The 27,207-nt window shown below is 43.2% G+C and overlaps 1 protein-coding gene across 2 annotated transcripts in view; it reads right to left on the bottom strand.

Annotated features, from left to right (window-relative positions):
• The window catches only part of LOC122378894 (protein strawberry notch homolog 1-like), a 550,127-nt gene that overhangs the window by 455,963 nt on the left and 66,957 nt on the right, over positions 1-27,207 (bottom strand). For both annotated transcript variants that reach the window (XR_006256101.1, XM_043360535.1), the window contains exons 3-4: positions 21,870-22,118; positions 10,885-10,979 (exon numbers count right to left, since the gene is read on the bottom strand). Coding sequence is in view for 1 of the 2 variants with exons in the window: in XM_043360535.1 (XP_043216470.1) it covers positions 10,885-10,979; positions 21,870-22,118 (344 nt within the window). In the remaining variant the exon portion in view is untranslated. The remainder of the gene's footprint in view (positions 1-10,884; positions 10,980-21,869; positions 22,119-27,207) is intronic.

Genomic DNA, 27,207 nt, shown 5'->3' with positions numbered 1-27,207 from the left:
AACAAAGATAACAGTTGCAGAGTATTAATATCTGCACGCTGCACACCGGTCAGTTGACAGAATTCGCCTCTCTTCAATTAACAGAACGTCTATCATCTCCGTTCGATAAGAAACTCTTCCAAACCTCACTTCATCTGTTATGCCAATCGGAGCCTGGACATTCGGAGTTCCGATTCTTTATAATGTCCAATTCGGAATTGATTGCACAAAGTTATAGTAGTCTGGACGACATTGGACGATGGCCTGCCACACTTAAGCATTTTTATCAAGTAATCGTGCGTAGCATTGATTGGCGAATGGAAAGCTTGTTAAGCTCTCTATAACGAACACTTTTCGGCTGGTAAAATTACATGATAAGCAATATAAATGACGGTTTTGAGTGTTGATAGCTGCATAATTTTCGGACGTTTTTGGACAAATAGTTGACACTAACATCTTTGGACGGAAAATCAACGAAAATGCCGGACATTAGACGCACGTTTTCTAAAATTGGCATCATTTATCTGCTACTGCTTTGGGTCGAAAATATTGGCAAAAAACTGGGAGCGTTGTTTTTTCGGAGCTATCCCTGTCTTCATTGAAATTCTCTCACTATGTTCAAATAACCCCACGCTAAAAGTTATTTTGCCATTTTTTAAAACAGGGTTCAAAAGCAAATTTCTTGGATTGAAGGCACTGATTAGGTCATTGTACAACAAAAGCCGTTGCGTATTAGGCGCTAGCAATGCAAGAATTTGCGCTGCAATGAAGTTGCAATGATGTGTTGTTAGGTGTTTTTCCTTGCGAAATTGATTTTTTTACACTGTGCGTCAACATCTTCATTCCCTGAAACTTTACACCCCGTTCATATGATAGCCCTTTTAGTTACGATAATTTCTCTCACTGATCTTATTGTCATGCCATTTATGGATGTTCCGTTTTTTTTTTTTTTTGTTATTCATAGTCATACTATGTTCAAATTGAAGAAATGGTATGCAGTGCTCTAGCGAGGAACATCTTGATATATGTAGTTAGGATTTTAAATGACCTTTTCCTCGATAATTAATTGGAAATACAATAAAAAATACAATAAAAAGATTGTAAATAAATATAAATATAATATTTAATATAAATTTATTATAAATATAAATATAGTAAAATAAATATAATATTTACTTTTTATTGTATTTCCAATTAATTATCGAGGAAAAGGTCATTTAAAATCCTAACTACATATATGTTCAAATTGCCCCACATGTTCAAATTACCCCACCCTACCCTACTGATGATAATGCCCTCACTCCGTTCGGGCATTATCTAAAACACCCTTGGCTAGGCACACCGAATAATGACCATTATTGGCTCGACAGCTTTTATTTTGAGGGCAATATGGAGTTTGATCCGCCCTCCTAAATGACGTTAATCGCCTAGTGATCGGCCCGTGCAAGTGACAATAATATATATGAGTCGAAAGTTGCGCACTTTTCGCCAAACGGAAATATCCGTTCTAAGCGGAAGTTTCGCTGAATCATGTAGGTAAACAGGGTAACTAACAGCCGGAAGTGTAGCCACCGCCCAGTGGCTTCAGCGACGGCGTTACCACTTACCAAAAACGGATCCTCAAATGGGATGTGCTTGGAAGCAAAGACGAAATGTGTTATTGAGCCGCGCACCAAAATATCACTTGTTCAACTGCGCACATACCACTCTCACAGAAGGCGAGTTATTGACATACGATGGGTGAATGAAACGTTTTGAGCTCCCCCCCTCCCACCCCATGAACGAAAGCCACAGCATACGTGCAAGTCTTGAACGGATTAATGAGGCTTAAAAAATGAAAGGAATAGGCACGATTTTGGAAAATCTACTTAGATTCGACCTAAGGTCAACGATTAACCCGCGCCCCACTGGGGGGGGGGCTATTTATAGCCCCCCTCCCGTTTTTCTGCAATAACTTCCAAACCGCTTGACGGATCGACGCCAAACTTTCAGTACCTTCGGCTGCATCAATTTGACACCTTGTGTCAAAATTTGAACTTCGTACCTACCATAGGTCGGCCGGAAATGACGTCAGAGTGACGTCATGTTCTTCCGATTTCGACGCAAAACATTGAACCACGGCAATCGCTCCCAAGAGCTCAGTTTTTAAGCTAGATCCAATTTCTTTGCATGAAAGAACTCAGAATTGACCGCGCTATCAAACTGCTATCTCGGATTTTCAAAATTTTGAAAATTTCGAAAATTTTATATAATAATATTCAAAATTTATATTTTTTATATTTTTTTTCAAAAATTTTTTGACTTTTCGAAAAAAACGGAATATATGTGACAGAACGCATGATTATGACTAACTCTAGCAAGTTTTAGCTAAATATCTTCAAAAATGGCCAAGTTATACGCATTATTGCAAAAAATTCACAATTATTAATTTTTCAAATCAATTTTTCAGTACGTATTTGGCATCGTACACCAATATAAATGGCACCATCGTGTTCCTGAGCTCAAACTGCATCCAATAGACACCTTTTTTGTTGAAAAATTTCAACTTCAAAATTTGACCTTTTTTGACCTGAAAGTGACCTGACCTAAGCTAAATTCGACTCAAAATGACCTCGAATGACATAGACGACATCAAATTCGAAATCTATGGCCTAAATGGACCATAAAACATGTGTCACGTGACCGACGCATGATATAATATTTTCGTGACCTGTGATGACCTGACCCTGACCTGAAAATCAAAGTACAAGTTTGGTACCCGCAAGGTATCTAGAGCATCTGTTCACGAGTGTGGAAACCAAAAATGAGCCTGATCTGACTTGTAAGACGGCGGCCAGAGCCCAAAATGTGAACAAGCCAAAGTGCTAATAATTTTTACTTTGACCTGACCTGTGACGTCATCGGTGACCTCGAGGTCAATGAAATTAGGTTTCGCTCGACAGTTTTTCCGGGGCTATCAGACGCCGTTTGAATTTTGACGATCGGCCCAGTAGTTTCGGAGTTAGGAGGGGGGGGCTATGAATAGCCCCCCCCCCCCCCCAGTAGGGCGTGTTATACACAGACCCCAGTGGGGCGCGGGTTAAGCCTCCAGAGGGCTAAGAATCAAGTTTGGACGTTGTTTGGAAGACGTTTTTAGGTAATACTAACATCAGGTATTCGGGGAAATGTAAGGTGTCAAATGTAGAAATATACAAACATGTAGACTTTCTATTGTTCACTCAGCAGCGTCGGCACCATTGCTTCTAAACATCTACTATGCGTTTCAGACCCTGTGGAACAGTCCTTTTCGGCTATTTTTCGTTGTATATGCATTTGATTTTAACCAAATTTTGGCATTGGTAGTTTGATATCCCTACCTTATTTTTATCAATATGGTCTATAAACAAAAAATGAAAAATAAAGGAACTTGTCATTGACTGATAATGTTAAGGTCGTCAGAGCCCTGCTTAGAGGCTGGCACACACTGGGCGCTGTCTCCCCTCTGATTGGTCGTGACGTACTAGCACACTTCGGCTTGGCTTTGCCCACCTGCGGTCCAGCCTCGGGTCATGTCGGCGGCAGTCGCAGTCTGGCCGGCCGGCGTGTGGGCCGCGCGCGCAGCGCAGAGGAGTGGAGCACTTGTTTGCAAGTCATGAACTTTTAATAAGTTGTTTTACGACAAATAAGGACGGAGGAAGAAAGAAAAAGGAAGAGGAGACAAAGTCATAATGAGACTAAAGGTAGACGATGGCTAGTGGACAGCAAACAACATGCATAAACGCTAGTGCAGAGACAGGAGACAAAGACGGTAGACGAAAGACAGAGACAAAGATGGTAGACCAGAGACAAGTGACAGAGATAGAGGTTACAGACGAGAGACCATGGCAAGGGAGAGTGAAGGATATTGCATATCTACATTTTCAGATTGAGTCATCCTATCTTTCCCTGCGTTATTCCTTTTCGGCCCTAAGATCTATCAACAATATCCTTAAAGCATTGTGGAAATATCATGAATTTTTTTCTTTAAAATTCAAAAACGAAATACAACTACATATGTGGATATCCTTAATTAAATAAGCCGTGGAATGTCACATACGTACCCAAACACAATCCGGTAGATTCTGTCTCGTTACTCCTTAAATTCACCATAGCCTGTAGGAAAACAGGGCAGCGGAAAAGTTCGCTATAAACTATTGAAAATTAATTCTTTTAATTTTGTAGGGAATAACATTCTGGAGAACTGTACCTAGAACGAGTGTTTTTCGATTTATACATACATGATACACCGATCTGCATTGCATTCTTCATCCTTATTCTCTCCGCGCGAGATACGACAGATATTCACGCAAGGATGCCTGCGTTATCGTTTTCTGGTTACAGTCCGTCAGAGCTCCGCATCCCTCTGAGCTGAGCCCGAGCGGCCAATGACCCATTGACCGGTCCCGGTGTCGCGGCGCAGTGGGCGGAGCTTTGCTGCGGCGCAACAGCTGACGCTGCAACGCCATGCTAGCCTCTACCACGGCGCAGAATTTTCCGATCATTTTTTACCATTACAAGTCAATGAAAAGTGCCATTCATTTGGACATTTTGTTAACTCGCGCCTCACTGGCGGTCTCAGCCAACTTCGCCATAGTGGGGGGGGGGGGGGGGGGCGTATGGGGCATTCCACGTCAAATCAAACACCGAAATCCGTCATCCCCTTCGATTTTTCTGAAAATTTGTAGGTAGACTGGGCATGGTTCAAAACTGAGTTACGTATAATATTTTCGCAATTTGATAACGTATTGCTGAGATATAGGTCATCGAATATAGCCAAAAATGTCACACACCAATTTTTTTAAATGTCTATAACTCCGGTTCCTTTTCTGGTATCAAAATGATATTAACAGCGTCTTGTAGGCAATTGATAAGGTTTTGATTTTTAATTATAAAATTAAATTGAAGTGACCTTGAAATGCATTTGACCTTGAATTAAAACAGAAAAATTTTAATAGCAAAAAACACGTCACCTTCGATTTGGGTAATTTTTACATATTATGTCCGTCACAATGTTCCTAACCATGTTACCATGTACATGTTACCACCCACCTCTAACTCAAAAACTAAGAGGACAAGAAAGACGCGGTAGAAAGCAGTCGATAGCGCTCAAAGCGTACGTTTGAAAGTAGTCAAGTCATTTTTCATCTTAGAGCAGTATTGGGGTCACTAGAGGTCATCAAAGGTCAAAATTTGCCAATTGTCATTATGTTTCAGAAAACATGCCGTTATCCCAGGAACTATGACAGCTAGAAAAACACATGAAAAAGCAATCGATAGCTTTTGAACTCTGCTTTTGATGAGGTCATCATCAAAATTGACCTCAGGTCAACGGTTTACCCTCCAGAGGGCAAAAACTAAAAAATAGCTGTTTTTACGAAGTGTTTTTTTCGACAATAACTTTTGACTAAAAAAAGCCACATTTCTATTGCCAGAATCGTGTTCCTCTCGCCGAGACGCGTCGAATGCACTATAATTTGAACTTGAAAGGTCAACTGGAAAATTTGACCTCAGGTTAAGGTCATGACCTGACCAGAAAAGGTCATATTGCAATCAGACATGTGCTAAGTGCTTGGATCCGAGAGCTGGATCTATGATCTCAGTGGATCTCTCGACAAAATAGAGGGGTTGGATCTATGATCCGAGTGGATCTCTCGACGAAATTCAGGGGTTGGATCTATGATCTGAATGGATCCCTCGACAAAATTTAGGGGTCGGATCTATGATCTCTGTGGATCCAGCGGGCAAAAATTTGTGGAGGACCTTTGATCTGTATGGATCTCACGACAACATGTAGCCAATGAAACCCTTATCCTACATAATTGTACACCTTACAGTGCAATACAATTGAGAATTATCACTTCTGGACATGGTTATTGGTTAAGACCACTTGTAATCATTAGGTATCATCATTAAATTTGAATTTAAATAAACAACATTTGTACTACATTTAAAATAAACCAAGAACATGCATATTGTTACTTTTTGTGACCAATTGTAACTTTTTCTTGACAGCACTGATGACAATCTTATCAACAAGCTACAGCCAGTTTAATTCAATGAACAAACAGTACAGACAGATGCAGTGGCAGCAGGGCACTGCAGATTTTCATTTTGGTCCCATTCTTTCTGCAACGCCAGTAGGGCTAATGCTAAAATGCCAAAATCTATGGGGGCACTGTACCCTGGTGCCACCCCCCCCCCCCTGTTCTGCCGCCTATGGACAGATGTTAGGAAATCAAACCTGGAAGCCAAATAGGTCAGTTTTGTTAAAAATAATCCAGCAATCCACTTCTGCCAGGTATGAAATCCCAATCCAGAATGTTCATATGAGCAGTACGTGCAACACAATTTCGATTTAGTAAGAATAGCAACCAACCTCTAATACTTTCGTAATAAAATTACAAGTTCAAAAATGGCATCAACTTCTTCAGATTACCTACTTTTGGCCACTTTTGGCATCGTGCCACGTGTGGTGCCATGCTGTGCTTTTGTTATGAGAGAGCCTCCCAAAAAAAGACAAACGAAATTCACAGCTCACGTTTTGGTAATATGGTTTTATTACGTCATTATCGCTTCACCAATGAAAAATCTTAATTTGACCAAGACCGTAATGATTCCAAAAGATTCCCCGTAATAGGCCCTTTAAACTAATGACGTAAGATATTGTTATTCTTTTGAAAAGTGAATAAAATAAAGATGCAAGGCGCACACCGCTCAGGGCCATGTTTCAGCTTACGTTTACGTCATTAAATTTAACGCTACAAAGATGATATTCACAAACAATCGTATCGTAAATTATGTGAGGCAGAAAAAATGAACATTCTTTAAAAAAAAGCTCCAGACTTTTGAATTTCCAGTTTGATTTTTTATCTATTTTCATTATACTCGAAGGTAGAACGCCTAGCTCATTTGTTATTTGAAATGACGTCACGAGTTCAATTTAGATACTGAATAATCATTTTACGGTAAATATCCAAGGCCATTACAATTGATATTTCGCTTCCCATCGCTTCCGCAGGCTGTTGAATATTTTTATACTTTTGTTTATATCTCAGTTTCTTTTATCAAATATTTCTTTCAATAGATTGAAATACCTTTACCTAACCAAGCCACATGTGTCAGTATCATCTTTTATTGTTTATCAATCAATTGTGGTAGCTGGAAACTGGAAAGCCTCATAGTTGTCTAATGCAAGATCAATGAGATTGTCTTATCAATATCATTATGTAGATTCTAACTTGAATTGTGATGTGGTAGGTACCTAGTTATGTATTGTTCATTAGTCATTACTTTGACTTACCTCTATGTTAATTGTTAATGCAAACTTTTCTGTTGGTATGTGAACTGTGAACAATCTTCATGTCACTCAATTCTCTCAAGTTGTGACCGTCATGAGCCTCCTTTATTTTGTATTCTGTATAATGTAACTGGATGCCTTTACTAATATGGTCTTTGTATAAGATTGTTTGTTTCTAACCATACTTTGGTATTCATAACTTCTTATGAAAGAAAGTTGTTAACATTTTGAGCACCTATGAGCTATGATCCCAATGGATCTCACGACAAAATTGGGGAGCCAGATCTATGATCCGAGTGGATCTAGCGACGAAATTGAAGGGTCAGATCTATGATCCCAGTAGATCTCTCGACAAAATTGAGGGGTTGGATCTATGATCTGAATGGATCTCGGATCGGGATCCATGGGATCGGATCTCAGATCCATTTTTCCGGATCCAAGCACATGTCTGATTGCAATCAGTCGATGCGTCTCAACAAGACAAACACAATGAGGCCATCCCCAGCGTTCTATCTCTTTCTAATCGAGAGTTATTGGCAAAAATTTGTTTGTAGCCTCAAATGACCTCGGATGACCTTTCTAGAGGCTATCAGCAAAAAAAAAAACACCTTGGTCGTCACGGGTGGTCCAAATCATTGTGATTATGAAATATTTAGACTGTTCCTATGCGTACAGACGGATCTAGAGGCATTTTCATTTTTCTCCATTGACTTATAATGGTAAGGTCACGCCACTGGCCTGACCTTAGGTCACGGATATAAAAAATCCGAGACATACAAATTATAGGCGCCCATAACATCATGCAATCCACCAAGTTTAAAACCTCTCTGACAAACACTGCAGGCTGGACATGATTGCAAACTTTTTAGGCTTGGTCAGTTAACTTGAACTGGCGACCTGACCTGACATGACCTGGGGTCAAAAATTGCACACATTGTCCAAAATTGATGTACAGAAAGCTACCCCAAGCGGCGCGCGCCGTGGTTTTTTATTCACACGCAAAAAAACGCGACAGGGTGGTAACATATTATGCCCCCCCCCCCCCACTGCACTATGGTTGGAAACGGCCTCACGGATAGCCGGGGGTCAACGCGAAAAAATGTTTTGCCCATAACTTGTTAATGCGTAGACAGACTGCGATGAAACTTTGCATAGGTATACCAGTGTCTTTCATGCATCATACAGTAACTCAGAAATGACGAGGTCACGTCACGTCACGCGTGTGTGACGTCATCATTGCAAGTATGTTATGAGTCGCCTATGTCTTTCGTAATGTTATCGATATCGCGAGGCATTTTGAACATGTTTTTAATACTGCTATTACTGAATGGATATTGTTGTTATGCTTTAGGGCGAGAAATATCAACGTAGTGACGCACAGTGTCTTACTATTGGTCATAAAGGTTAAAAAAAAATTGGAGAAAATGTATTAATGATTTTTTTTAGATTGGGCAAAAAAGTAAAAATAAAATGACGATCAAATGACAAAAAAAGCGTCAGATTAACCCGGCAGTTGCTGGGGTATTTCCCCACCCGCCGTTTGCCGGGGGGTGGGGGCGTTCAACGCCCCCAGCCGATAACTCGCGAACAATAGGCGCAGCGAAACGCACGAGGCGGCAAACGAAAGAAGAACGCGAGGAGACGATTCACATGAATGCTTAAAAGTTGAATTTCGAGGTCACAGGTCGGGTCAAGGTCAGGTCAAACACTTGAAATCGGGCTTTCAGTAGCATGGACTTATGAACCTCACAATCGGTGCCTCTCGTCACAAACTCTGTCACAACTGTCACAACCCTTCATATAAGTGCTAAAAAAGTGTCAGATCCATGTAGGGGTCAGTCAAACTTAGGCCAGGGTCAAAGTCAGGTCAATCAGGTAAGCATATAACCCCGAAAATTAAAACTGGTACCTATTCGCAGCCCATGACACATGTTTTATGGGTACTTTTGGGCGTAGAACACGATGGTGACATTCATTTGGTAAAAGATTGTTCAAACACCAGCTTTAAGTTTTTATTGGGAGCTTTCGGATAGAAGTCTTGGATAGAAGTCTTTTTAAGAATTCTATCCAAGGCTGACGAAGGAAGCTGTAACGCTTCCGAAAGCTCCCAATAAAAAGTTAAAGCTGGTGTTTGAACAATCTTTTACCAAATGAATCCGTCCCAGCTCAACAACAACATATATAATGATGGTGACATTTATTTTATCATACGAGTACGTGGTTGGTTGAAAAAAAAAGATCAATTTCAGAAATGCATGCATCATGGTCGTGAAGTAGTTACGAGAAATTGCCAACATTCAGTTCAAGATTTTGGAAAATATAGAACGATGATCAAAAATCATAGATAGCCATTTGATTTGCCATGGTACCTATTGGCAGTGTAATGGCGTTTACAGCATGTCTGTATGTCTGTTCTGTCAGAGGATATCTATATCCATACTCCAGGATATCCATACACGTTTACACGATATCCATACTCCAGGTGCAGCGGCGAGCAGTTACTTCTTACGAGGGGTGCGGAGTCGAAGTCAGAGTCGGAGTCAGAGTCGGAGTCGGAGTCAGAGTCGCCCATAGTCGTGGCAACGAGCCAGGAGTCGGAGTCGGAGTCGGGGTCGGTCAGGAGCCCGCAGTGGAAGTCGGAGTCGGTCCGAATCGGAACAGCTCCATCACGACTCCGAAACACTGGCGCAGGGGTCCGGAGTCGGAGACAGAGTCGCCCGAAGTCATGGCAACGAGTCAGGAGTCAGGAGTAAGCGATTGCACGACTGACGAGCCGACCTGCTGCTAACGAAGCGACGGGTAGGTACGCCTCGGGAGATGAAGCTTCACCGACGATTTTGCGCACAAGTGCGCAGTTTGCTTTTAGGTTCCCCTTACGCACAATTGAACAGAGATTTATTCTGCCAAAAAGCTCAATGGAGGTCGATGGAGAACTTTTTGTATGTCCAACGAAACATAAACGTAATTTTGCAAATGTTGCTGTGGTGGCACTGCAAACAGAATGCAATGCCGTTCCTGATTTTGAACACGCATAGGAAAAAAGTCACTCCACTCGATAGCCAACATAACAAGGATTATTTTGATATTTAGAAATCCCGTCTTACAACGTCATTGGGGTACGCTACATCAGCGCGGTTGTTTAAACCTTTGACGGCGCACTAAAAAAGCCACTATCGGAAACTCCCGATTCCACGTACGATAATGAAGACTAAATGCGCAACTAAATGTTTTTTTTTTCTGCCCAATTCAAAACATTTCATCAATTTCCAACAGAATAACACCCCAAATATACATATATTCCGAAATTGCCCATGGCCATCCGTGAGGCCGTTTCCAACCATAGTGCACTGGAGCGAAGGTATAAGTAAAAATTAGTACTTATTAATTACACCATATAAGTAAAGATTAGGTAGGCCCTTGAAACTCATTGTGTCGAAGTTTGGTTGAAATCAAGCGTATATGTAACGAGAAAGAGCCAAAAAGGACTGTTCAAGAGGGTCTGAAATGCGTAGTAGATGACAACCGACTGATAGCAGCCGACGTGCGTGCCCCGTTGGAGCCGGTGCAGTGCGGACCAGTAGACTACTTACCCCGGTAGGTTTGACGGCCACCTTCATCCGAGCGGCGGCGGCAGGCAGTCCGGATGCCGCGGCCGGAGGCAGTCCAGAGCCGGAGGCCGTCAGAGCTGCGGTCACAGAAGGGGCGCGGCGGTCGGACCAAAGCTCTGCTTCATCTAACATGTTAGCTGGGGAGGGGGGAAGGGGCAGCCCCCGTAGTGATGCCGCTTCCTCACTATGGGGTCTGTCCTGCCTCCCTAGACCTCTGGGCTAAAATCGTGTTACTGGGAGGAGGGGGCGGGCAGTTAAATCAAAGACACTCGTTATAGAAAATTGATAAGTCCCTAGCCTCGCACTTGTCAGGGGCGGGGGGGGGGGGGGTCGGATTGGTATCCCTCGGTTCTTCGCAAATAACTCCCGTAAAAAGCGCCCGATCGCGACGAAACTTTCAGTAGCCTGAAGTTGATAATTTTTACATTTACACCTACTGTACCTACTGTACTCTGCAAATATCATGACCCTGACCCAAGTGATCTTGACCTGTGGCCTATTGCTCGAGACCATGTTTGGCCGGAATCGCGATTCGCCGTATATCGGCTGACATTATTCACGCGTTTCCAGTCTTCTTGTGGTTGTGATCGTTCATACATGTGAAATGATGTTGGTCCCTTGCATTATGATGGTGTCAAGGTCACGTGAAGGTCAGATCAAGGTCATTGATCTTTTGATAACCTTGCTCATTTTTCGAGTTTTACAAGTTTTAGTATAGTTTTCCGAGCTCATTGCGAATTAAGCATCCATTTGAACATTTAAGAAGTACTTGATGTATTGAATGGTCGGTTTTGCCATGATGAAATAATTAAATATGGTGATGAAATTGACCAATAACATGGCAGTGAGATGTATTTTTACATAACAAAATAGGCCGAAAATATAGAACGAGCTTTCGTCTTACGACATCATCGGGTTCTGGTCTAGCCGAGGCAATCACATTTGAAAAATTGAAACGGAACCAAATATTCACACGTGCACATTGGCCCAGATGGCTTTTGGAGGTCATGTAGCAACGCGCATTGCGCAATTGAGGCGTACACTTAACAAAATCTAATACAAATATAGGTACAAATAGATACAATATTTAAACAAGAGCAGACCGCAGCACGCTCGCCGTCACATTCCACTATAGGTACATCACACACCACACACACATATACCAATATTTGTCCATACAGATATGTGGACTGAGGTCGTATAGGCTACACAAGTATCCTTACAGTTTTCATAGTATACTACATCGTATACCAGTGGTCATCTAGAACTGGACTACACAAGTGTGTGTGTGTGGGGGGGGGCTGTGTGTTTGTGTTGGTTGCTTGCATGTTATAACCTAGTGTGTTAAAGGCCAAGAGCTTTGCATTGTGTTCAGGCTGGGCCGAAGGTTTCTTATGTGGATTGATTCTATGATCTTTACTTCTGCGTAATATTTACCTGTATCCAGAATTGTGGATATTGAATTGAATTGAATTGTGAATATTGAATTGAAGAGCAGTGCTAAACTCAGAAGTCCAGCGAGCCATGCGGGTGTCATCGGATCTACAAACAATGGAGCGCAGCCTCAACACTATTACGACATTATTCAGGGAAAACGGCTATCACCCAAATTCGAAAAATATTGATATCATAGTAAGAACACTTGAAGTCAGATATCAAAGTAGCTACAGTAACAGGAAAGAAAACTCAAGATTTAGTCAAGCACCATGAAACCAAAAAAGATACCAGTGATGAAAAAAGTGTAGTTTACGAAATACCATGCAAAGGGTGCCAAAGAACGTACGTTGGGGAGACGGAAAGAGGGGTGGAAGTTCGTTTGAAGGACTTGAACCGATGAAGGAACGCCTCCGAAATATATTCAAGTGTTTTTGGTAACTTTTGGCAATTTCTAGAATTTTGAACAGAAGGTTATTCCATTAACCCGCGCCCCAGTGGCGGTCTCAGCCAACTTCGCCCTAGTGAGGGGGGGCATATGTTACCACCCACCTCTAACTCAAAAACTAAGAGGGCTAGAAAGACGCGGTAAAAAGCAGTCGATAGCTCTCAATGCGTACGTTTGAAAGTATTTCAGTCATTTTTCACCTTAGAGCAATATGGGGGTCACCAGAGGTCATCAAAGGTCAAAATTTGCCAATTGTCATTATATTTTTCAGAAAACATGCCGCTATCTCAGGAACTATGGTAGCTAGAATAACGCAGGGAAGAGCAATCGATAGCTTTTGAACTCTTCTTTTGAAAAGTTCATTATCAATATTGACCTCAGGTCAACAGTTTGGCCTCCAGAGGGCAAAAAGTCCAAAAATAGCTGTTTTTACGAAAAATGTTTTTCGACAATAACTTTCGACTACAAAAAGCCACGACATTTCTATTGCCAGAATCGTGTTCGTCTTGCCGAGACGCGTCGAATGAACTATAATTTGACCTTGAAAGGTCAAGTTGAAAATTTGACCTCAGGTCAAGGTCATGGCCTTACCGGAAAAGGTCATGTTGCATGTCAGTCGATGCGTCTCAACAAGGCAAACACAATGAGACCATCCCCAGCGTTCTATCTCTTTCCAATCGCGAGTTATTGGCAAAAAACTGTTTGTAGCCTCAAGTGACCTCGGATGACCTGTCTAGAGGCTATCAGCAAAAATGACACCTTGGTCATCACGAGTGGACTAAATCATTGTGATTCTGAAATATTTGGACTGTTCCGATGCGTACACACGGATTTAGAGGCATTTTAATTTTTCTCCGTTGACTTGTAATGGAAAGGTTTCGCCACTGACCTGACCTTAGGTCACGGATATAAAAAATCCGAGATATACAAATTGTAGGCGCCCATAACAGCATGCAATCCACCAAGTTTGAAACCTTTCTGACAAACACTGCAGGCTGGACATGATTGCAAACTTTTTTTTAGGCTTGGTCAGTTAACTTGACCTGGTGACCTGACCTGACATGACCTGGGGTCAAAAATTTCACACATTGTCCAAAATTGATGTACCAAAAGCTACCCCAAGCGGCGCGGCGCTACGCGCCGCGGTTTTTTATTCACACGCAAAAAACGCGACAGGGTGGTAACATATGCCCCCCCCCCCACTGGGGCGAAGGTTAAATATAGAACACAGAAGCGATGTAAAATTTCACCGAACATCAAATGCAATAGTACCTACTGCATATAGAAAAGTGTACCCACTTACCTGACTGGGACGGTACGAAGATATTAAAAAAAATATATATAAAGAAAGGTACAAGGAAGGTCCTGAAAGCAGCCCACATCATCACACGTGATACGTTTAACAGTAGGAGCGGATTTATCACATGGTCGTCAATGGCAGCAAAATCGGTGGTAGACCAGCAGAAGAAGAAAACACGCGGCTGATTAATTTCAAATAATTTTTAGACGGTTACAGCGATTGTTATACTCATTTGCACAGTGATCAAGGGCCCAATCTTACCAATGCCGTAAATAGGATTTGGCAGCACTGGCTGGAGTTCACGGCTCTCATATCAAAGATATCCCTTTTACAATTTCTCAAAAATTTTCCGACGGATTTCGCTCAAATTTTCAGGGAACGTGTCAAATTGATGTAAGAAAAGGTACTGAAAGTTTGGCGGCGCTACGCGCCGCCGTTTTTGAGATATTGCAAAAATTCGCGAGGGGGGTAAAATTTACCCCGCCCGTTCCGCGGGCGTCGTCCCCGGCTGTGTCACCAGGTGTGGGGTGGGATCCCACTTCAGCCGTAGCCTGGGGGGGGGGAACAAGGGCCAGGAGGAGGAGGAGCCCTCCTGTAAATGGGAAATAAGTGCCCCTTAGAGGGAGGACTGAATAAAAAAAGACCCATAGCTAACGCAAGATATTGGGTATTGGTCATTTGAGCCATGACATGACCTGAAGGACAAAGTCATATCTCCAAAACCAGAAACCACAGAAACTTGAAATTTTCATTGGACGCTGAGAAAGGATAGAGAAGCAGCTATACGAATAATCAGGCTTCTAGCTTTAAAAATGTTTAGTGCAGAGCAGAAAAACTACCTGGGGGTGGGGGTGGCAAACACCCCCCCCCCCCCCATGTGCGAGCGAGGGTTAAGTGAAACATTTCAAGTAAATGAAATGTACAAATGCTGCTTATTACATTTTAACCCTCGCCGGCCGAGGGGGGGGGGGGCGGGTGCCGCCCCCCATAGGGTTTTTTCGCGATAGCTCCGAACACGCTGGCGATAGAGAGCTGAAACTTGGCATACCTGACCTTTGATCCAAGCCGCATCTTTTGACACCAACCGCATTTTTGGGTCAGGTCAGGTCACTGACCTATGACGTCATAAGTGAACCTCTGCACGGTCTTCAGATGTCGCAACTTCGCAACGCCCTCACTGCCAGAGGAGATGTCACAGGGAAATGAAACTTGCAGGATCTAGTATCCATTATGAGTCTCACAACTTGTATATCTCGGATTTTTCCTAAAGGTCATATGAGGTCAGGTCATTTTCGTGACCTCACCATTATAAGTCAATGGGGAAAAATGAAAACTGCTATTCTGGCGCCGGGAACGATCTCCAACTATCTCAAGCACACAGAATCGTGATTTGATGCACTCCTTGCAAGGTCAGATGCGTCACTTTTGCAATGTTGACCTTCCGTGACGTCATTTATGACGTCATCAAGGTCATATTAGTTTTTCGTCAATAACTCCCGATCAAATTGAGCTAGCGAGTCGAGAAAGCCACCAATGGACTCAGGAAGACCTGCCGAATCGAATGATATGCGACATGACCTCTTTCGACCAACTTCGTGACCTGGGGGTGCTGACCTGACCTTGACCTGAGGTCAACACCCCAAGTAGACCTGACCCGAACAAAAAGTATATCATTCGACGCGCCTGAGCGAGGCGAACACGATGCTGCCAAAATCGCGGCTCTGCGGCCGTTTTTTGCGAAGTTATTCGCCAAAAACTGAACCGTACCCTGGGGCACTTGACCTGACCTCAGAGGTCACCGGTTGACCTAGGACCTTAAAATCGGGTACCAATCTCTGCGTCTCGTAACGGCGCACACGCTCGTTTTTTCCGCGACGCGCTAGCTCCACCAGGGGCGAAACGGCGAGGGGGGTCGTACCCGCCCCCCCCCCCCTCGGCCGGCGCGTATGTAGAAAACCAATAGGTCCGGCGAGGGTTAAAGTAACATTAATTATTAAATACATACCCCGGCAGCAATGCAACAAAAGAGCATTCACATGTAAAAAATAGTTATGTTTTGCCACATCACCACTTCACCTAACGGCTAACTAACGCCTATCTATCCTGAACCCTTTTGTTCGGCGCTTTCTCTCCCCCTCCGATCACAGGGACCTACAGGGTGTCCCATAAGTTTGTTCTCACCTTATATTTGCGTGTAAAACAGAGTACATTGCGTTTTGATATGTTTATGACCCCTCAATGTGCTCCCCATTTCATAGGCAAACACATGAATACATGCTGCGGCATGCCAACCGGCATGTTTGGCAGCATAGCAGGCTTGAAGTTAGCCCAGACCAAGCCCAGACTGACTTGACATGCGCCGTGAGCTCCTCGAGGCTGGAACAGCGCTTCGCTTCGACGAGCCTCGATTTCAATATCTCCAACACATTTTTATGAAATTTCGATCCGATGAGTTGCCTGGGATGTGAACTTGCCACAGACGCCTATCACAGTCTCCTGGCACTGCTTTTAAGCTTTGCTTGACCTCTGCACTGATGCACTGTCTTGCTTGAAGATGGGCCTACGACCTCCCGGATGCTATTTTCTCCTCCAAAAATGTGCATTCATGCTTGCGGTTCGAGTTAAGCTAGAAGGCTGAAACTCCTAGATCTTCTTGGAGAAGCATTCTGCGTCCCAACACTGTTTCTGGAGTATCAATCGCAACGCAATCGCAATCAACTTACCCCCAAATCAAACAACGGACAGACTAAATAGCTTTCTACAGGGTGCGTCATAAGTTCTGGTACACTTTTTCTTTTATTAATAAAAGAGTTACCACAGGTTTACAGAGTTGAGTATTTCAGTAGAGGATCTTTATGAAGTTAAGTCAAAACACGTGTAATATCATGAAAAAATATTTACTAGCTGAGCCTTAATGAAACAAATGGTAACTGACCGTCCGACAGCTAAGTGCACACCATGGCGCCTTTCTCCCCAACAAAGGAAGTTCGCGGGGCCATCGTCTGCATGAAGATGGCGGATATCTCGGTAGCAAAGATATGTCGCGCGCTTCGCTGCACGCAGAATCTTGTGTATCGGACGTGGACCCGGTACCAGGAGACCCAGAGTACCGGAGACCGATTCCGTTCCGGCCGCCCCCGGTCCGGAGGAGCTTGAGAGCGCTTTCCTTCCGTATGTGGCGCTGTGCAGCGTTGAGGGAGTGAACGTGCTTCTTGCGGAGGCTTTTCACGCGGATATCCTTAGAAATGAGTCTGCGCATGGAACGCTCGGACACATTAAGGTCCCGGCCGGCCATTTGGCGCATGGGACACTCGGGGTTGCGGACAATCCGTCTGCGAACCGCGGCTTTCAGCTGAGGCGTGTGGGCGGACCGGGGGCAGCCGGAACGGAATCGGTCTCCGGTACTCTGGGTCTCCTGGTACCGGGTCCACATCCGATACACACGATTCCGCGTGCAGCGAAGCGTGCGACATATCTTTGCTACCGAGATATCCGCCATCTTCATGCAGACGATGGCCCCGCGAACTTTCTTTGTTAGGGAGAAAGGCGGCATGGTGTGCACTTAGCTGTCGGGCGGTCAGTTACCATTTGTTTAATTAAGGCTCATCTAGTTAATATTTTTTCATGATATCACACGTGCTTTGACTTAACTTCATAAAGATCCTCTACTGAAATACTCAACTCTGTAAACCTGTTGTAACTCTTTTTATTACTAAAAGAAAAAGTGTACCAGAACTTATGACGCACCCTGTAGATCACTTGACGGAGAGTGTTTGTCTCGCACAGTGTTACTCACCGACAGCTATTTTAATTTTAGGTGACTTCAATGCAGGGAACATTTACCTAAACCGAGACAGACAGTACAAGCATAGCGGTTTATCTCCTTTTGACCATCAACTTTACCGTACTGCCGAAACTCTTGACCTCGAACAGATCATCCACCAACCTACCAGAATCACCGAAAACACACAGAATATTCGAGATTTGATTTTTACTAGTGACTCACAAATAATAGCTAGTAGTGGAACCATGTCACCATTTTCAAACCTTGACCATTTCCCCGTAATCGCATCCATCAAAATATCGTGCCCATCAAACACAAGCAATGACACACACAGGCAAATATGGGACTATTCGAACCTCGACTCAGAACTTTTAACACGATTATTGCTTGACGTTGATTGGGAAGACATTTTAGATCACGACGTAAATGAGGCCACTGAAAGATTCATTAATGTTTTACTAGATGCCGGTGAGAAAGCTATTCCTCGAAAGACCATTTACATCAAACCATGTAAAAAACCTTGGCTGTCAACTGAACTTAACAAAAGCATAAGAAAACGCGACAGACTTTTCAAACTAGCAAAACGATCAAACACTAATTACGACTGGAATCGCTGGAAATACCAAAGGAACGTAGTGACGTCATTAAATAGGGAATTAAAGAGACAACATATAGAGAAACAGGTCCGTAAGCTTTTAACTCATAGACGAGACCCTTACAAATATCACCAGACGTTACGCGAAATAACAGGACGCAAAAAGACTGATACCATCCCACCATTTGAAGGAAAAGACGGAGAAATACTTACTGACAATTATACAAAGGCTACCCTTCTAAACGAATTTTTCGCCGGACAAACCAAAACTGACAAAAGTGGGACACTCTTACAGACAGCTATTCGAAGAACAGACACTTCGCCGGTACCCACTCTGGACAAAATTATCACATCTGAAAGAGAAGTTCTGCAAATTCTAAATTCCCTAGACGCCAACAAATCTACCGGCCCAGACAACATCCCTGTGAAACTTTTAAAATTAACTGCCATCTTAATTGCATCCCCTTTGTCGAAACTATTCAACAAATCACTAGCGCTAGGCATTTACCCTTCCAAATTCAAAGAGGCCAACATCAAACCAATATTTAAAAACAAAGGCTCCCCATCTGAGCCCACAAACTACCGCCCCATAAGTCTTCTTTCTTCGTTGTCCAAAGTTTTTGAAAAAAATAGTCCACAAACACATATATGCACATCTTTCCCACCATAACCTCTTGACAGATAAACAGAGTGGGTATCGACGAGGCCATAGCGCAGAACAACAATTATTATACTTGACACATAATTTATACAAAGCATTGGACTCAGAAAGCGATTTTACTGCTATTTACCTGGACATTTCAAAATACTTTGACAAAATTTGGCACGAGGGACTTTTGTACAAATGTAGACATGAATTTGGCATCACTGACTCACTTTACGACTGGCTAAAATCTTACTTGTCTGATAGACGACAGCGAGTTCAAATCGGCGATACCTTTTCAAAAACAGAAATTATCAACGCCGGATGCCCACAGGGTTCGGTTTTGGGTCCTCTTTTAGCCCTCATTTACCTCGATAACCTCTCTACTAGAACACAAAATGACATTTTATTTTTCGCAGACGACGTATCGCTTTATGCATCCCATACAAAACAAAATTTGAACACAACACAGACGTCATTACAAAATGATCTCAATGAAATACAAAAATACGGTAAAGAATGGGCGATTACTTTCAACGTAAGCAAAACAATACAACAGACATTTTCACGCAGCCCACAAAACACACCACCTGCTCTTACATTTGGGGACGACATAATACCCATTCACGAAAACCACGCTCATCTGGGAATGACATTTTCAAAGGACTTGCGGTTTCATCAGCACATTAACGAAATTTGCAAAAAGGTAAACAGAACCATGAGCCCATTGTACTCCATTGCTCCATACATCCCCCGAGAAATTTTAGATCAAGTTTACAAAACATACACGAGACCACATTTTGACTTTTACGACACAGTTTATGACGGACATATTACGCTCCAGGACACACAGAGACTTGAAGTTTTACAAAACAGAGCGGCTCGGCTTGTGACTGGCACTTTATTTAGAACACCAACTGACAAATTGTTAAAAGACCTAGGATGGAACAAGTTAAAAACAAGAAGAGAGATGCACAAAATAACACTATATCATACACTCAATAGCCACATGCAAAAAACTCCCAACTACATCAAATCAATCATACCGGACACCCGCTCACAAAGAACAGGAAGGACCCTGCGAAATCACAGGAACCATACACTCCAACCACATCGCACCACATCCTATCAGTCATCGTTTTTCCTATCAACTGCCAAACTATGGAACCACCTCCCAGAATCATTAAGATCCTTGCCCCATACATCCTTCAAAAAAGAAATTAACCAGCGACTAGGGATGCCCAAACCCCCAGACTACTACAAAATTGGCTCAAAAACTGGAAATATTCTTCATACCCGACTAAGAACTGAAATGTCTTGTCTAAATTCTCATCGTTTTCAAATCAACAAAGCAGATTCGCCTGAATGTTCTTGCGGCCACTTCAAGGAAGATGTCCGCCACTACGTAATATTCTGTCGAAATTATGATGCCCAAAGGAAAACACTATTTGATAACGCTTCTCGTATACTGGGAGAAAATTTTGCAAATTACTCACCCGACCAAAAATTGAACATTCTTATCCACGGAGATCGCTTGAGTGGCGAGGGCAGTCGAGAAATGGCTTACGCCTTTCAAAAGTTTTTGACAAAAACAAATAGATTTTCGTAGTAACAAATAAATTCATTCAAAGTTTTTTAAAATTTGCAATCCCGAGAGCTGAGCGGCTGATGGAACACCAAAATTTACCGCTCATGAGCGACTGGTCAGCGGCGGCGGCGGTTGTTTCACATGTTTTATTTTTGTTCCAGAGTGGTGCCTCGAGTTAAGCGATTGCGCTTTTGCACCACTCTGCTATCACTTTTATGTTGCTACATTGTGCCATATGTTTCATTGATCATGCTTTATTTCTCGTGTATCTTTAACGTTTTGTGTGTGTGTGTGTGTGTGTGCTCAGCGTCTGGACGCATATTACCCCACATTACCGTGACCCTGGCCTTTTGCATAGGAATAAAGCGGGATGACACGAAGCCCTTTTCCGTCGCCCATATGGGACCGTTTTGGGGGTTTGGACGGGTGTTTTATCTCGAACACGGACTAGGTAGTCCAGATGACCACATTGATGTCATCGGGCCTCCAGTTTTTTTTTTTTTAGCCTCAGGCATAACGAAACAAATGTTTGGCCATTTTAAGACATTTTCGACTGTTTTGCGTCCTCCGTTAAGTTTAAGCCCAGGTGACCGTGAGTTATGTACCCCGAAATAATACTCTTAGACAGCTGGTAATCCATCCTGAAAAGCCTGCTTACCAACTTTCTAACGCTAAGACCTTTTTGACGGCCACTTCGGCGCCACACAGTTTTGGACACATGGCTCACTCCTGAGAGCTGACAAAAAAGAGCATAAACTTGCAGCGATTAACTCCCGACAAATCATCGCCGTCACTTGCTGACTGTGCGTCCAGTTAGCGACAGGCATTGGCTACAGACTGGACGGCCTCAATCAACCTCAACCGTCGCGAATGGCCCACGTGCGGGCTAAACACCGAGACGAACCCGTATCGGAAACCTCTATGTTGCGGCGTAAGCCGTCTCCACAGGAAGTGAACTCTCTAGCAAAAAATATTTTGTCTAGACGAATTAGTTACCGTGAAGCATATTCACAGTTGCCATGGCAACCTCAAAAGCTCAGTTACAAAATAAATTAAGCGTGGCTTTAAATAAGAGAACCTCTAAAAGAAAAATTTAGGTGAGAAGTAACTTATGGGACACCCTGTACTTTAGGGGAGAGTGACCAGAATGGCCGCTGCGGGGTGAGCTCACTCACAGTTTTGCACCAGAGTGCCGGCGGCGCTCGGTGTGGACGGCTCCGCGCTGCTGATGACTTGGTAGCCCGCTTGCCCTCCCGTCGGGCCCGCCTTGGTCAGCACGCCATCACGAATCATGCGGTCGATCTTGGCGTGGCGGTCTGCGTTAACGCCAGAGCTGCCGGCCACGCCTGCCGAGGAGAGGGCTGACGAGAGCAGGTCGGCCGGCGCCGGGGCGTCGCCCAGGGCGGTGATGCTCTTCCCGCCACCTGTGGAGGCAAAACAGAGTAGTCTGCTGAGGTGGTCAATGATACCAACTTTCGACTCTGCAGCGCTCACCTGAGCCTAATACATCAAGGGCGCATTTTTAGAATGACGCGATTCACGGGACTATTTTAGTATGCAATCTTATAAATGCTATAGAATCGAAAGTAGGGCATTATGTAGGATGCGGCAAAGGCTTAGTTACCGTCCATCTCTGCGATAAAACTTCGTGTATTTCCAATATGTTACCAATCATCACGTTGCGAGTAACTTTCTTACGTTCCTGCATCTTTCCCTGAGGCCGGGATTAGCTGAACAGCTGACATTGACCCAGAGATTGACTAGCCTGGATTCTTGTCCAGCTAGTGATCGACGCGTGAACCACGGCCTAAGCGTGGAAGTTGAATTTTAAGGTTTAACCCGCGCCGGGTCGGAGGGTGTTTTCAATTCTTAACGCAATCACTTTTGCCACCAGTTTATAAATAACATCAAGTAAGCAGATTGGCCTTTTGTTTTCCAACATTCTTTGGTCACCTTTTTTGGGGATTAACGTTAAAACACCTCTACGATGGGCTATAAAAAACATTCCCCTGCTTCGTGCCTCGTTTACATTATCAGTCAAAAACTCACCTAGATCATCCCAGAACAGGGCGAAAAATTCTGCAGAAAACCCCGATATTCCTGAGGCTTTATTCAATGCCATTTTTGACACGGCAACTCTTCCTTCTTCTTTTGTGATCGGTCCCGCACATGCTAGCTTTTCTGCCTCAGGCAGCCGTTCTGCGTTGTTATCAGGTACAAAATAACTATACTTATCGCGTCCTAATGATTTTGACTCGTAAAGATTTCTGTAATAATCGGCACATGCTTTTAACCCTCGCCCGCACATGGGGGGGGGGGGGGGTGGTGGTTGCCACCCCCCAGGCAGTCTTTCTGCTCTGCACTCAACATTTTTAGAGCTAGAAGGCTGATTTTTCGTATAGCTGCTCGTCTATCCTTTCTTGATGTCCACTGAAAATTTCAAGTTTCTGTGATTTTTGGTTTCGGAGATATGACCTTCTTTTTCAGGTCATGTCATGACCCAAATGGCCAATTCTCAACATCTTGCGTTTGCCATGGGCCTTGTGAGCTTTTGACACCCTGATTTCGGCCTTTTTTTGCCAGTCTTACCTCCCACCTATCATGGAACATGTTGTTCGACGATGTACAGGGGTCAAGGTCAGGGTCAAGGTCAACCTAGGTCATCTAAGATAATTGCGTTTTAGGCAAGCTGAATTTACTTTTTGTGAAGTTTTTTGACTGCATTTTTGGTAAAAGCTTCTCAGATCATGATTTCATGTGATATGGACCCAAAAACAATCGGTGCACACATCAGTATACACACAGACACACACAGACATACAAACACATATAATTGACCTTCACCTAACTTGACCTGAAATGACCTCAGCAGCAAAATTCTGGTCGGATAGTGTGACAAAGAGGTTCTAGCTGGCTTGGCACCAGAAAACAGCATCGTCATCGGTATTTGATAAGCAGCGCACTTGATATCCAACGGTGACCCAAAACAGCAGCATTTTTTAGTTTGACCTGCCCTGAAAGGTCAATGACTGATCTGAGAAGGTAAAACTGGTATCATTGGATTCGTCTCTTCCCAAAGAATCTTTTTGGTCTTTACTGCTAGGCTCTATCTCCAATAGGAACGAAATGGCGCGGGGGGGTGGCAACCCCCCCCCCCCCCAAGTGCGTTCTAGGATGGGAAAATGGCATGTGCGGGCGAGGGTTAAGATTGCTTTATTGCCCCTAACTGTGCTACCGTCTATCTCCTTAATTGCGGTGATATTCTTTTGCGCAGCACGTTGTTCCACCATTCGAGTAAAGTACTTTGTTGACTTTTCGCCCTCTTCTATCCACCTTGCTCGTGAAGCAATAAGAGCCGATTTTCCACTTTCTTGTTTAATCTCTTCCAATCGGCTGCGTGTCCTTACATATTCACTTCTCACCTGTTCGCATGGTGCCTGCGCCAATTTGGCATCTAAGTCACATAATTTGTAATAAATTGCATTCTCTTCCTTTCTTATCTCGCGAGCTAATGTTCTGCTACGCTTAGGTAATTGAAATTACTCTGATTCTACTAAGCATCATTTCCACTAAAATACCCTTATGCATATCGTCATCATATTCTCCTATCTTATTAACCGCTTTTCTTATCTCATCTTTTACTGATCTAACATAAATGTCATCTTTCAATAGGTTGTTATTAACTCGCGCCCGGCTGGGGGTCCTGGATTTCCACGCCCTGCGGGGGGGGGGGTGTTTGAACACCCCCCTTCTAACTCGGCTCCTGGGCCACGTAGCGATACGCGGAAGGCGGCGTTCGAAAGAGCGTCAAAAATAATGAGGAAATCACTTCGGTCAATTTTTTGGTCAGGTCAAAGGTCAGGTCACCAGAGGTCATTGAAGGCAAAATTTCGCCGATTTCCAGGTCGAATGTCGAAAATTTCCAAGAAGCCAACGCATAACTCGGGAACCAATAGAGCCACAGCGCCGCGGAAAAGCGCATTCGATAGCCCTATTAACGCCCTTTCTGAGTAATCTTTTCAGATTTGACCTAACGTCAACGGTTTTGCCTGCAGGGGGCAAAAACTGCAAAAATAGCCGATTTTTTCGGAAACAGTTTTCCTGCAATAACTTTTGACCCAAGCCTTGTACGAGCTTACTGTTACCGGCATCGTGTTCCTCTCGTCAAGACGCATCGAATGAACTATATCTTGACCTTGAAAGGTCAACTTGAAAATTTGACCTCAGGTCAAGGTCATGACCTGACCGGAAAGGGTCATGTTGCATATCAGTCGATCCGTATCGTCGAGCTGAACACATCTAAGGCGTTTTCATCGCTCTAGCATGCCTCTATCAAAAGTTATTCGCGAAAAACTGTTAGATACCATTCGTGACCTAAGATGACCTCAGGGCATAAACAGGGGTCACGGACACCATTTTCATGTTCAGTGTGTCTAAACCACTTGTAATTCAGTGTTTGGGAGTGTTTATAATGTCTTTCGTCCAAAAGAGGCGCATTTCAATTTTCTCCCATTGACTTATAATGGGGAGGTCGCAAAATTGACCTGACCTTAGGTCATCGATATCAAAATTCTGAGATATACATTTTGTACATGCTATTGCTCTTAGCAATCGCTGAAAGTTTCAAAGCGATCGGTCACTCGGTGTAGCTATGACAGACATTGAAACTTTTTATGAGGTGAGGTCACTTCAAGTGACCTGGTGACCTGACCTTGAATGACCTTGGTCTGAATTTTTTACAACATGTGTAGAATTGATGTATGATAAGGTGTACCAAAAACGGCGGCGCTCCGCGCCGCCATTTTTGAGATATTCGCGAAAAACCACAAGGGGGGTGTTCAAACACACCCCCCCCCCCCCAGCAGGGCGCGGTTTAAATCTCCATATTCCGAATCCACGTGGCTCGACTGACATGTCAATGCTCAACACGACGAAATTATGGTCACTAAGCAGCCCCGCTTCAATCTTGGCTTTAACCGAGTTATAGGGTGGTGTGGGATAATTTGAACATATTTGTACGTCTTCTCCGTTGTACCAAATTCCAGCTCAACCCTGGATGAAGAAAAACTGTTTCAGTAGCGCATGTGTCACTTGCTTTTACCATGCAAGCCTCATTTTTGGACGAGCCGAGCATACCTTGAATAGCATAGCATCACTTCTCCACCAAGTCACGGTGTGTTCAAATTGCCCCAGCGTGGGGTAATTAACAGTTGAAGAGTATCAATATCTGCACGCTGCACACCGGTCAGTTAACAGAATTCGCCTCTCTTCAATTAACAGAACGTCTATCATCTCCGTTCGATAAAAACTCTACCAAACCTTACTTCATCTGTTATAGTGGTGCCAATCGGAACCTGGACATTCAGAGTTCCGATTCTTTATAATGTCCAATTCGGAATTGATTGCGCAAAGGTATAGTAGTCTGGACAGCATTGGACAATGGCCCGCCACACTTAAGCATTTTTATCAAGTAATCGTGCGTAGCATTGATTGGCGAATGGAAAGCTTGTTAAGCTCTCAATATAATGAACACTTTTCGGCTGGTAAAATTACATGATAAACAATATAAATGACGGTTTTGAGTGTTGATAGCTGCATAATTTTCGGACACATTTGGACAAATAGTTGACTTTAACATTTTTGGACGGAATATCAACGAAAATGCCGGACATTAGACGGATATTGGACGTAAATTTTCTAAAGCTGGCATCACTTATCTGCTACTGCTTTGGGTCGAAGATATTGGCAAAAAAAAAGAAACTGGGAGCGTTGTTTTTTCGGAGCTATCCCTGTCTTCATTGAAATTCTCACACTATGTTCAAATTACCACATGCTAAAAGTTATTTTGCCATTTTTGAAAACAGGGTTCAAAAGCAAATTTCTTGGATTGAAGGCACTAATTAGGTCATTGTACAACAAAAGCCGTTGCGTATTAGGCGCTAGCAATGCAAGATTTTGCGCTGCAATGAAGTTGCAATGACGTGTTGTTAGGCGTTTATCCTTGCGAAATTGATTTTTTACACTGTGCGTCAACATCTTCATTCCCTGAAATTTTAAACCCCGTTCATATGATAGCCTTTTAGTTACGATAATTTCTCTCATTGGTCTTATTGTCATGCCACTTATGGGTTTTCCGTAATTTTGTGTTATTCACACTATGTTCAAATTGCCCCACATGTTCAAATTGGGTTCCGGACAAAATATCGAATAGCAAAACATCGAAGACCAATTATCGAAGTGGCAGAGTATCGAAAGAAAAATATCGAATGCGCAAAATATCGAAATCGCAAAATATCGAACCGCAAAATATCGACATCGCAAAATATCGACATCGCAAAATACCGAACTGCATAATATCGAATTGCAAAATATCGAACTCGCAAAATATCGAATAGCATAATATCGAAAGCAAAATATCGAAACGCAAAATATCGAAAGACAAAATATCGAAAGACAAAAACATCGAAAGACAAAATATCGAAAGACAAAATATCGAAAAGGCAAAATATCGAA

The sequence above is a fragment of the Amphibalanus amphitrite genome, unplaced genomic scaffold (genome assembly GCF_019059575.1).
Source record: "Amphibalanus amphitrite isolate SeventyFive unplaced genomic scaffold, NRLGWU_Aamphi_draft 000067F_arrow, whole genome shotgun sequence".
NCBI classification, from domain to species: Eukaryota; Metazoa; Arthropoda; class Thecostraca; order Balanomorpha; family Balanidae; genus Amphibalanus; species Amphibalanus amphitrite.
Note: the sequence above shows the minus strand (reverse complement) of the source record. Positions and strands in the feature narration are given on the sequence as shown.